The sequence below is a fragment of the Grampus griseus genome, assembly GCF_964374135.1.
Source record: "Grampus griseus genome assembly, chromosome: 16".
NCBI classification, from domain to species: Eukaryota; Metazoa; Chordata; class Mammalia; order Artiodactyla; family Delphinidae; genus Grampus; species Grampus griseus.
The window spans coordinates 52,797,566-52,810,736 of NC_139010.1; the positions used below are offsets into that span (position 1 = coordinate 52,797,566).

General features: G+C 43.2%; 1 protein-coding gene across 5 annotated transcripts in view; it reads left to right on the forward strand.

The window, feature by feature from the left end:
* Positions 1–204: 204 nt before the first annotated feature.
* The window catches only part of EXOC6 (exocyst complex component 6), a gene marked incomplete at its 5' end in the record, with an annotated part of 209,091 nt that continues 196,124 nt past the window's right edge, over positions 205–13,171 (forward strand). For 3 of the 5 annotated variants that reach the window (XM_082674090.1, XM_082674094.1, XM_082674096.1), the window contains one exon: positions 205–428. In XM_082674090.1, the coding sequence (XP_082530216.1) occupies positions 316–428 (113 nt within the window). Of the gene's footprint in view, positions 429–12,832; positions 12,934–13,171 lie in introns of those variants that run through there. The other 2 variants (XM_082674093.1, XM_082674095.1) reach the window with 1 other exon arrangement.

Consider the following 13,171-nt stretch of genomic DNA (forward strand, 5'->3'; position numbering starts at 1 on the left):
TTTTATAGTATAATTCTTCTCATTCCTACCAAAGTTTGCAGTTACTGTCTTTGAGAAACAAGTAAATAAATACAGCAGGCATCAGGCAGGAACTTTCTGAACTGTGTCAAGGTTAATAATAAATAAAATGTTATAAGTAGAGACAGGACAGCAACAGCTGTGCAACATTCTTGGAAGCAAGGATTTTGATAGCATGAAGTCAGACAGTGAGCTCAGTTTTTGCTGCTACTCTGGGTGAACACAGAATCCTTGTCATAATTATAAGGAAAACTGCATTTCTCTTATAAATTACAACTGTTTGGCACTTAAAATCTGATGTCTGCGGCTGGAAAATCAGGAGCAATGTTGGTGGAAGACCCAGATCAAACCTATGAGAATGTCCTGGCTGAGATTCAATCTTTTGAGCTGCCCATTGAAGCTACTTTAAGGTACGGCTCCTTATATTTTGTTGTTTCTTCTTTAGTGGTCATAAGGTAGTCTTATTCACTTCTTTTTATCCTTTTCTCTAAAACAGAATAAAAAATAAATTTTGAAAAATGGTTACAACTCTGTACATACCTAATCTCAAAATTTTATCCTTAGAGGAATGACAGTAAATAAATAATCCACTTTTTTTGCATTGTATTTGTTTCATGATTCATCACCACAAGGTTAAAAAAATAGAACTGACTTTCAAGTGATCAAAAAGGACCTCATGCCAACTCCAAATAGATTGAGACTCATTTATATGTGAGTGGATGTGAGTTGTAGGAAAAAAACGTACAATGCTTACTTGTATTGTTGCTGCCCTTGGGTATATAGTGACCTTTTGGATATGTATTTTTTATTTCTATATAAGATTTAAAAATAGCTTCTTTGCTAAGATGGGGATTAATTTGCATAGTTCAAGGACAGGATTAAAATGAAAGACCATGTATCTCTGTGTTAAACGGGCAGTTTTAAAATTTTAAGTCTTTTTGACTGTCTGCCTGTACCTGACACTTATCAGTGTGGGAACAGGATGGCAATCACTGAATGTGACAGTGATAGACAATAAATATTTGTTGACTAATATTTGTAGATTAAGTGAAAGGATTTTTTTTTTTTTTTTTTTGTTCTTGTCTTTTCAGTCTCAGAAAGATCCAGGACAAAATGCTTTGAAATCCTACAGTTTAAATCTGAATAAATTTCTCCCAAATGTTTAAATTTGATTTTGCATTAAATAAATTCTGAATCTTTTCAAACGGCCCAGGGTGGTGTTGGGGGTATGGGAAGATGTTGATATTTATTTGTTGATTCTTGGGCTGTCAATATGTAGGTGCAGTTGAAAAATAATTACAGCTCCATTATAACTGTTCCTTACACCTTCATTTTATCTGAGCATCATGAACATCCTTGAAGAAGGGCAGGTGATTTTTACCCTATTCAATAGGTAGAAGAAACTAAAGCTTTTCACTAATAGGAAACTTGGTAATTTTTTCCTAATGGAACATACTTTATACCGTACTAGCATCTTCTCAAAACTCGTGCATCTCCCTGGTGGCTAGGTCAGAAGTCTAAAGGGAAACATGAGAGGGGGATAAAGGGAGCCTGGATGTGTGTTAATTACTGTGGTCTCTGCTGCTACTGCTGCTTTAGAGCCCTTGGTCTTCACCCCTGACCCCCTCTACTTCTCTCCTGGTCTCACAACCCTGGCCAACGTCTACAGGTTTCATCCATCCTTGGAACTATCAGCTAGTCTTGCTCTGGTACCGGACCTGACTTCCTGCTTTGGTTCTTGTCCTACCCTCTGTTCTGAGGGCAAATATCCCCAGTCTTGTACTTGGTCTTCCTGAAGAAAAGAATTGGTTTAGATCTGGCAGTCACAGCACTCTCCCAGCATCACAAGAGTAGACACAGCACAAATATTTTCTCCAGGTGCTGCCTGTCATCACCACCAGTGGATCTGGAATGCCCACTGTTAGCTTTGTATTTAGGTTTTTTTTTTTTTGCGATACACGGGCCTCTCACTATTGTGGCCTCTCCCGTTGCGGAGCACAGGCTCCGGACGCGCAGGCTCAGCGGCCATGGCTCACGGGCCTAGCTGCTCCGCGGCATGTGGGATCCTCCCGGATCGGGGCACGAACCCATGTCCCCTGCATCAGCAGGCGGACTCTCAACCACTGCGCCCCCAGGGAAGCCCTGATTTAGGTTATTGAATGAGGAGTAAGAGCCGTCTTTTCCAAAGGCTACTGTTAAAACACCTCGATGTTATTTTGGAAGATAGAACAGAGCTCCTAACAAGCCTTTAATTGGGACAATAGTCACCAAAATTAGTTTTCCTAAACTGTTGCTGTAATCATTGATTAGATGAAGAGCTCTTAGGCTAGCATTCGACGCCTTTCTACACATCCCTGTGCATGTCATTGATATTCCAATGTCACCTATTCTGGTTCACTGCTCTTATGGACCATAATCAGCTCATGTGGCCAAATATGAGGGTTGGAAAATAAAGACAGGACTTCCATTTTGGCCAAACTGGAGTGTTTACTATTTGATAATATGCCCTGAGATTTTCTTCCTTCTCGTGCTCATGGTTCCTTTCCTTTATTATCCTTCACTCTTATTTCCGCCTGCCCAAATCCAGCCCATCTTGCAAGGCACAGCTCAAATGTTCTGATCCATCAACCACAGGTGAGCGTTTCGTCCTTTGAAGCCCCAAAGAATCCAGGGCATTTATTCTGACTCACTTGGATGTGTGTGTGTGTGTGTGTATTTTATACTATAACCATTCTCAGGCTAAAGACTCCTGAGGGCACAACCTGTGTCTTACTTATATCTTAGCATCCTCTGCAGAAGCTTCTACCATGCCTGGCACACAGTAGCTAGATAAGTATTCGTTGAACTGACTTGTATGAGCTTCTGAACTAATGATGACCTTGCGAGGCAAAAGAAAGAAGGTAGTCCAGGGAGAAAGTCATCATTTCGGGGAAGAAGAGAAGGCTAAAGTATTTGAATAGTTACAAGTTCTAAAGGCAGAGAGGGTGGAAAAGAAGTTTGGCTGGAGGGAGATTGGCCCAAGGGCTGGAACGGACAGTGAGGGGAGGGTTAGGACATTGAGAGGATGGGGCTGGGAATACAGCAGAGAAACATTCTCAGGGAAAGCCCTGCACCTGGGAATTGAGGTAGAGAAAATATCCAAGAATTCTCCTAGTTGTCCTTCTCTGTCACAGAAGAAAGGCATTACTCCTACAGACGTTTTCTGTTGTAAAATCCTAAACTGTTAGCTTCCTCTCCCCGCCCACCTTGTTTTTGAGGTGGCCCTGCTCAAGGTCAGTGTTCAGATCAGGGTCAGGTGGGGTTTGTTTCTCTAGCAAGGTGAGCTCAGAGAGCTCAGGAATTCAAAACCCGGAGATGATTTCTGCTAGTGTCCTTTAAGGATGGCTCAACAGCCCTTCTTTAACAGGGTGTGCAAGGCTTCCTGGCACACGTAGCCCCACCATCCTCTGAGAGAATGGGTCTCCTCCACCTAGGAGTCGTGAGGGGGTTGCTGGGACCGGGACTCATGTTGTCGATGGCCATAGTCTCATTCACCTGCCCGGGCTGCCTTCCGCCTACCTCCTGACTTCATACAAGGCTGCTCCCATCCTGTCTCCTGCCTGACTCTCCCAGTGGGCCCCTTGAGTCAACTCCTTTGGTCTTCTTTCTATTTTGCTGGAAAAGTGGACAAGAATCAGATGATTCTGAGGTCCTGTGTTGGCTGTCATCTATGTGTGAAATGGGACCACTGCCCAAAGTATTAATTTTAAAGGAGAGATAGTTTTAGGGGAGAGTTGAGACATTATGGTTTTTCCATGGTTTATTTGTGTTGCCAATGAAATACCCAATAAAGACATCTGAGGCAGCTCTAACAATTGAATTGGGGAATAAATTTCCAGGGTGGCAAATTGGAATTTGATGTTAGCCATGCAGACAGTGACTGAATTTCAAAGAAAAGGGAGAAATGTGAAGAAAGGCCTACTGCTAGTGCCTGTGTTGTCCTAGCGTGGCTTTGCTTTGGGCGTTCAAAATCACCTGGCTGGCAGATGCTTGGTAGGCTAAAACTCATGAGCAGGTGGGGTCTGGAATTAGTTTTGCTACCCCAATCCTTTTGCCCTGGGCATCACTGTTTTTATCATGTTACCACCATATGGTAATTTCCACTAGATTTTCTCATCCTTATTAGGTTTTCTTATTTTTACTCCAGTCCCTCCAGTTGGCCTAGATATGCCCAACTCCTTGCCAGCTGCTGCCTCTAGGGGGCGTGCCTCTCCCTGGTAGGCTTACCGGCTGTCTGGAGCCATGCTTAAAGAAACTACAGGGACTTCCCTGGCGGTCCAGTGGTTAAGATTCCATGCTTCCACTGCAGGGGGCACGGGTTTGATCCCTGGTCAGGGAAGTATGGTCCCACATGTCCCATGGTGCAGCCAAAAAAAGAAAAGAAAAGAAAAGAAACTACAACACTCGTACCTTATTCAGCCTTATTCAGCATTACCAACTTCCTTGAACAAGGATAGTTAATAGCTTTCAGCTAGTAGTATATCAATTCCAATGCATTGGTAGTGGTTTTCTGAATCCTCATGTTGAGAGTGGTTCTGATAAAATAGCAATGGTAGCTGTGGTCTTAGGATAACACAGTAGAGCAGCATCCTTACATTGGTCATATGCACACTAGAACGTCCGGCTGCCAGGCCTCGCTCATTAGACCTGGGCCCCAATGGATACCCTCTCATACCTGGATATAGCCTGGGCTCATTACGCCTCTTAGGTTCCTGCAGGTGTGTTGTTAGCCTCTTAGAACAGGTCTTGAAAGCATAACATGTCTGAACCAATTTGAATTCAGAAATTACAGTGTGTCTTATTGCTAGAGCTGAGACTGAGATAAAGAGATTGAAGGGCAGTGCAGTGTTAGTGGGAGGAAGAAAAAGAGGACATATCCAAAGAAAGCCCTGCCGAGGGCTGGGAAAAATAGGAGGAAAAGGGAATTGTACATGATGACGTACCAGAAGAAATTTTTGTAATTGTTTTATGATAACATAATTGTTTTACACTTGTACTCACAGACTCTCTCGGGCTCTTTTCCAAAAGCTGACCATGAAGTTTTAACAGTTTAAGAGCAAACAGGATATTATTATTTCTTTGACTTTAATGTTTTTAAGAATGAAGATAACATGCTTTTAGGAAAGAACAGAAAATATTAAAACAACAACAACAAAAAACAACCACCTAAACTGTAAACACAGTAAAATCTTAGAATGACATACTAAAAAATATAACTAGTTAAATTCAGCTGTAGACATTCTAGGATGCTCTTGCTGTTTTTATCTTCAGAAATGTAAGGTTTCTATTAAATCTTATTTCATTAAGTATGTTAAGATCAAAGCTCTAGCATTTATTAGTTATTTGATTTTGGCCATACTTTCTGAAACTATAAAATGGGAATTATAATAAAACCTATCTCAAATGTATTTGAAGTGCTTAGCACAATGCTGGCCTAGCACATGGTAAATGTTCAATATTTTAGCTATTATTATGTCTAATTTACATCCGGGATATATCTTCCAGCATAATATAATATACACTTTAGAGTGTTGACGTAAAAAAGCACTCACAACATCTTGAAATTCTGAGCAGGGGGCATAGATTAAGTAATGTAAATTTTATTTTGGTTGCCTAATATTCAGGGGAGAGAAGTATCCCTTTTCAAAATCCTATTTACTAATTCTTATATTTGATGCTAATGTAATATCATGACCTCATTGAATCTCTCATGGGAGTGGTGTAGTGTGCAGCATGCTGTGGGTATAAAATGGAATCCAGGAATAACTGTGGGCCTAATTATGACTGAGGCCTGCCACGTCTGCAGCACCTCAGGAAAGCCTGGGGTCCCTGATGACGGTGGGCTGTGTAGTTGCCACATTTGCACTGAACACTTAAATAATACCATTAGCTGCTTGATCTTCAGTGGAACACTAGAGAGAAGTTAAAAAAAACATTTTTTTTATGTTGGGAACTAAGTATTCCAAGCAGGGAGACAGTTCTGTTTATTTAGTGGTTAAATGAATGGGCTCTGGAGCCAGAAGGACATGTGTTCAAATTTTGCCTCTATGCAACTTACTAATAGAACTACTGAAAGGTTTATATGAATTAGGCATTATGTGTATTTAATGTAGTGGCTCATACATAGCAAATGCTCATTCATTCATTAAGTAAATATTTATGGAGCATCTCCAATGTGGCAGGCAGTGGTGGAGGATGGGCAATGGTCTTGTTGATATAGCAACATCAAGAGACCTGGAAACTCCCTGCTCACAGGCAGCTGGCATTTTAGTGAAGAGCTAAAAATAAATTAAAAAGCAGTAATAAGTGCTATGAAGGATAACAAGTCAGGGTGAAGGATAGGGAGGTCCAGGGATCCTATTTTACAAAAGGGAGGGCCAGGGAGTAAATGTCAGCTATTATTATCTTTATTAACATTTCATTACATTACATTAGTTACATTTCTAAATCCTTTTTTGCTGAGAGAAGAAAAAAAATAGGACGAGTGAGAAGAGAGGGCGAGAGGGCGAAAGGCAATAAAGAAAAGCTAAGTGGGGAAAGAGTGAGGAATAAAAAGCCAACAATGAGGAGGAAAGAAAGAGGAAAGAGAAGAGAAAATGGTGTCATAAGCTGGCGCTGGGGTGCCGTGGGGAGAGGAAGGAGACAATGGAATTCAGAGAAAATACTGTTGCTCTTTAATTGCTCAGTGGACTTTAAAATGTTTAGCTTTGGGATGAGCAATGTAATGGTGCTTTCAGGACATCGTTCTGAGGGCAGGACTAGTGATACAATTTACAGGACCAATGCAAAATGAAAATGCAGGCCTCCTTGTTCAAAAAATTATTAAGAATTACAAGATGGTGATGGCAGAGCATTAACCCAAGAGCAACTTCTTAGGCCCCGCATGGATGAGCCAGCTCTGAGAGCTTAGCACAGAACCTGGCACACAGCAGGCGTTCAATAAAAGCAGTTGTTGAATGAAGAGAACCTGGGACTAATTACTTTTGAACTTCTTTGAGGACTGGCCCATATTTCAGAAAACCTGATTTTATTTGGCTTCAATTTCAGATTTCCTTCTATTGTTCTCCCCTGTGGGATATGGAACAGATTCCTGGACACAGTTTTGCAGCAGGAACCCTCCCAGGCCTGGCTGGGCTTTGTTCATGTTCTCTTGCACTTACAGACTATGGCCACCTGGGGTCACTGCACCAACAAGGTAGAAGCTGGAGGAAAGCCGCTGACAAGACAGCCCCAAAGAGTGGCTAAGAGGCACAGGGAAGGGTTAGTTGATAAGAGCCAATATATAAAGGCTGCCTGTACTCTACATTTTGATAAAGTTCTGCAATTATATAACAAAGGCTCTTAAACTCTTTAAGAAACATCTGAATGATATTAGCAAAGTCTTGAGAGGATAAAGATCTGGAAGTCTGCTATAGGGTTCCTAGGAGTGAGAAAGGGAATCTTTCTGTAGGGCTGTACCCTACCTCATGAAACATGCTTTTACAACATTAAGCTTAACATGAGAAGTATTTGCATGTGGATTATTTATTTAACAAATACTAACTGGGCTGGTAGTAAACTATACAGACATTGTCCCATGCCTGGAAATGGAGACAGACTCGCTGATTGTTCGGCACCATGATGTGTGTGCCTCCAAGGACAATGAAGAGACCCTTGACTTAAAGCGAGATCCGGAGGGCTCACTAAAGTGGATCCAGAACCAAGGGTCTAACCCAAAGACAGGGCCCTGGTTCCCCAGCCACAACAGGAACAACTTTCAGGCAGTTTCCTGCCATCGAGCATTCAGAAAAAAAAATGAAGTTCAGGTTCAGAGAACTCTGATAAAAAATTAGGCTATTTTGTTAATAGTTAGAAAAAAAGAACAATATTGTGTCTGGTTTTTATTTTTATTTTACCAAAGAGGAAGGTAAATTCTGGGCTTCCTGATTTAATAACAAATGTTGGATAATCCTCGTCTCCAGTGCTCATGCAACATTATACATATATTATCTCCTTTAATCTCCACACCACTTGGTGAGCTAGGGACTATTATTGCTCCCAATTCACACTTGAAGAAACTGAGGCTTAGACAAGTTAAGTCACTCTACCGAGGCCCACATCTATTAAGAGAGAAATTGGAATTTGAACCCAAACATTTAAATGCCAGACCTGGGCAGCTGCATTCTACAGCCTCCTTCTGACGGAGGGGCTTTCCCAAGATTGTTTATTAGTCTGTAGACAAGCGGCTCAAAGTATAAGTCGTTAATGGTTAAGATTTTATCTACAGGTTAAACCCTTACTTTGCTGGTTAGTTTCCTGCCAGACACAGAGTGCATCTCTTGCTCTGCCAGTCTCTTGCTCTGTCAGTCTTCCTGATACATCTTTTCCCTCCTGGGAGTCCTGATGAGAGATTTTGGGTGGATCTCTGGAAGTCAATATCCACTGCCCCCAAAAGAACTCAACATGCATGTGCAGTCTTCCAGTGTGCCCTACTGCCCCCAACCTCTTCAGACCAGACTAAGTCATTTATTCCCTGGGTAAAACAACATCGGAACAGTCTTCTTATCTGATTTTTTTTATTAACAGGAAAAACAGGAACAGCTTACTAGCTCCATCTTCTCCAACTCACTAGCTGTGTGGCTTTGGACAAGTGACCTAATCTCTCTAAATCTCAGTTTCTTCAAATTAAATTGGAGATAGCAAAAGTACCCTAGAGGGTGAAATTAGATTTTAGTAAAATTAGTATTAATTTAATTACCAAAAAAATTATGAATTAAATTATTAAAGATTAAATTAGATAACATAAAGGGCTTAGCAAATAGTGCTCAGTAAATAGCTATTATGGTTTTTATTTTGGCCTATAGCTGAAATTCTTCGTTTTGGAGCCTTTTAGAAATGTAGCACTTTAGGCCTTTTTTCACATAAATGTGTTTGTTATAGCTATGTCCATAATTAAAATTTACATAGTTAGCTATTGAGGACATTTAGCTTTAAATTCTTAGCAAAAACTTCAGGTACTAACGGAACTGTCAGAAGCCACAGAGGGAACCAGCAAGAGCTGTTTCAGAAGGAGAAGTGGTATATGGACTTCCTTCCATCTTGACTTGAGGGGAAGATACTGCCACTTAACATTGAGGTAATCTCTATGGGCAGGTGTTGAAACAGGCCAGGAGTGAGGAGTATGTAAGCAGGGCTGGCTTCCCAGGGCACGGGCATTTGGAGCTGGGTTTAGGTAGATGGCACCAGGGTTGGAGAAGAGAAGGGGAAAAGGTCTGGGTAATGAACATTCCAGAAAGGAATGCCCCACGAGTATGGGGCATTGCCAAATAAGAAGCTGGCTTGTGCCATATGTCTCCTCACCTTGCTTTACTCTTCAGAACAGTGCATTCTGGTCCTGCTCATCGTCTGAGCTAAGATAGCCTGCCATTTCCTGCAGAGAGAACTGGCTTTCTGTTCACTTTGTAGGACAGTAAAAATTTGTTCTCGGATCTTATGCTAGGGTTTCAGGTTCAATTTTCAAAAGACTTATTTTCCCCTCTCAAGAGCTGAACCTGCATTTCAGATGTGCTAACACCAGGTGGTGGTGCCTCAGCAATTGAGGACGCAGTCTGCAAAGAAAAAAATTCAGTTTTTTACTACTCAGTGAAAAACAGTGGTATGAAAGGCCAAAACACTAGGGTCTAGGTACAGGTATTTGGCTCCATCCAAGGATAAAATTTTTTTTTTTTAAATAAATTTATTTATTTATTTATTTTTGGTTGCACTGGGTCTTTGTTGCTGTGCGGGCTTTCACCAGTTGTGGCAAGTGGGGGCTACTCTTCGTGGTGGTGCACGGGCTTCTCATTGCAGTGGCCTCTCCTTGCTGTGGAGCACAGGCTCTAGGCACGCGGGCCTCAGTAGCTGTGGCTCACGGGCTCTAGAGAGCAGGCTCAGCAGCTGTGGCGCACGGGCCTAGTTGCTCCGCGGCATGTGGGATCTTCCTGGACCAGGGCTCGAACCCATGTCCCCTGCGTTGGCAGGTGGATTGTAAACCACTGCGCCACCAGGGAAGCCCCCAAGGATAAAATTTTAAGTAACCAGAGGAATGGATGAAGTTTATATCCTCTGACAAAAGTCCATAAATATCATTTCTTGCATTGAAGCTCCTGATAAAAGTGAACATCAGGGAGTTTGAGGTAACGTTTTGTTTGTGCTGCAGATTTCTATTAAGGCAACTGAATACACAATATTATAAAATGTTATATTTAATGTCAACATATAAAGAGCAACTTTGAAGAAACTTTTTACAATTTGATATTGTTTTAATTCCTAATTGTTACCAATAATGGATTAATTAAACTCCTATGTACTCAGACCTGTTTGGAATGCTCCTTTCTAACTCATCCTGAACTCTTTCCAATGGCTTCAGAACTTCAGCATTGTCTGGTTTGAAGACCTTCCAACTTTCTCTCAGCCATGTGCAGGACTCTATGAGGAACTATACGAAATTGCAAAATAAAAAAAAAAAGTCATCTCTGAACTTAAGGACCTTAACATGGTGTGAAAATGCTGGTGGACTTGGGAAGGGATTTCTTTTTTTTTTTCTGTATATTTTCACAGCTTGTGGAAGTGAGATTACCCAGAGAAGATCTGGATTCTCTTGTACCATCAAGACAGTGGAAACAAGCTTGTGATAGGGTTTCTTGGTAGAATAAGTATTTGGATGTAGCAGAGCTTCCTTAGTCTTCCAAGCCAGTGTGCACTGAGGTCAGCCGTGTTTCAGTTCCCTGGGGGTCAACTGTACAGAACAAACAAAATTCAAATTATAAAAAGGAACTAATCAAAACAAGTGCAAACTCTTAAAACAGTTGTTGGTGGAATGGATATATGTGCTACATTGAATCTAGTGTCAGTGGAGAAGGTTGTGATTCATTAGGGAAATCTTTATGAAGGAGATAAATCTGAGTTGAAGTTTCCAAGGAGGGTAGAAATTTCACAATAGGAAGGAGGACATTTATATATGTTAGTAATGTTTATTGGGCCCTTACTAAGTGTGGCAGGCAGAATAATGGTTCCCCCACAATGTTCATGTCCTAATCCCTGGAATCTGCAAATATATTACCTCACATGACAAAAGGGATATTGCAGATGTGATTAACGTTAAGACCTTGAGATAGAAGATTATCCAGAATTATGGGGTTGTGTCAAACCTAATGCCATGGGTCCTTAAAAGCAGAGAATCTTTTCTGGCCTAGGTCAGAGTCAAAGGGAGATGTGACTACAGAAGAATGGTCAGAGAGATGCAATATTGCTGGCTTGAAAGACTGAGGAAGGGGGCCATGGGCCAAGGAATGTGGCCCATGAAGCTGAAATAGGTAAGGAAATGAATTCTACCCTAGAGCCTCTGGAAAGGGCACAGTTGTGCTGACACCTTGATTTTAGCCCAGTGAGACCCGTATTAGACATCTAGACTACAGAACTATAACATAATAAATTTGAGTTGTTTTAAGCTAAGTTTGTGATAATGTGTTCCAGCAATAATAGAAAGCTAACACAACATGGGACAGCAAAATGAAGTAGACAGTACTATTATGGTCATTTACAGACGGGGAAACTGAATTATAAAGGGACTAGGTTCTTGCACAATGTCACCCAGCTGCGGAGTGAAGGACCAGGGAATTAACTTGAAGACACCAGTCTTCAGAGCTCATGCTCTTAATTATTATGCAATATCATCTCCCAGGATTTTTGTGGGAGGAAGATGGAAGTAGTATAAAGCTTCTAGAAAAAGCTCACTGAAGGAGTGAGTTACACAGCTGTATAGTGAAGAGCTTGGTTGACTCAAAGGGACATTCAGAGCCCTGGATTAATGGAGACCAGAAAATATTTGTCCCTCAGGGCTAGGTATGTACTCTCTTCCTGATTAACCTTCTCAGTCGCTGCTTTGACCATGACAAACTGCTTTACTCAGCGTCCCACAAACACTTCACTAAACAGAACTCTTCTACACTAGTACCTTTGCCCAAGCCACCTGCCTTTCTTTCCCATCTCGCTGATGCCCACTGCTCTCTAGAGCTTCCACGCCTTATCCCAGCCACAGCAACTTGGGGGCACTTGGGTTCTAGGACTTTGGCATGAAATCACACATTGCACTTTTATCTTTGCCATAAGGTGTCATAGTTTTACGTCATTTACTTTTTCTGGCGCTTATAATTTATTTCCAAGTTGACTGGCCTCTGTGGACTTCCCGCGGGCAGGGACAGGAATCCATTCAGAGCAGTCGCCAGCTGGGATCTTCCTGGCTCATTCCTAAAATAAATCTTACTCCCACACACCATTTTGCTTTTCTTGAGTACACGGTTTCCTTTCTCTGACTCTCCACCACCCAGAGTAGTACATCAGGCCTCCCTGTTAAACGTTCCCGTAGCTTTTATTACAGATTGTCGACCTCCCTCATTACTAAAGTATCCCCAGCGCGTAGCAGAGGGTCGGGCACACAGGATACAGGGATCTATGTTAAAGCCCAGCCAGTTAATAGACAGCAACTAGGGACAAGTGCCGAGCGAGAGCTGGAGGTCATGCGTCTCCACTCCCCGCCGCCCCCGGCAGTACCTTGGCCTCCCCGCAGGTGTGGAGACCCGACACCTGGTCGCGGGCCCGCGCGCTGCCTCCCACGCCACCCGCGCGCCCCTGCGCTGCCCGCCCCACCCCGCCCGCCCCGCCCCTTTCCCCGCCCCCTCGCGCTCGCGCCACAGGCCGCTCGCCCCCGCGGTTCTCGCGGCGCTGCGCCTCGCTGGCTTCTCAGCTTCCAGCCAAGATGGCGGAGAGCGGCGAAGGTCTGGGCACCGTTCCGGAGCACGAGCGGATCTTGCAGGAGATCCAGAGCACCGACACCGCCTGCGTGGGGCCCACCCTCCGGTAAAGCTCTCATCCTCCCGGGGTGTCGGGCTGCCCCCTCCGGCCTCTCGTCGGGAGCCGGGCGGGTCGTCCGCCGCCGGTGGCGCGCGGAGCGGCCAGACAGGTGGTGCGCGAGGGGGCGGGCGGGCAGGTTGGGGCGCTTCAGGGCGGCTGGCCGGGACCTGAGCCGGGACCGGGGCGGGGCGGCACGGGAGGCTACACCTGTCGGCGCGGCCCGCCGCAGCCGCGGGAGCTGTCA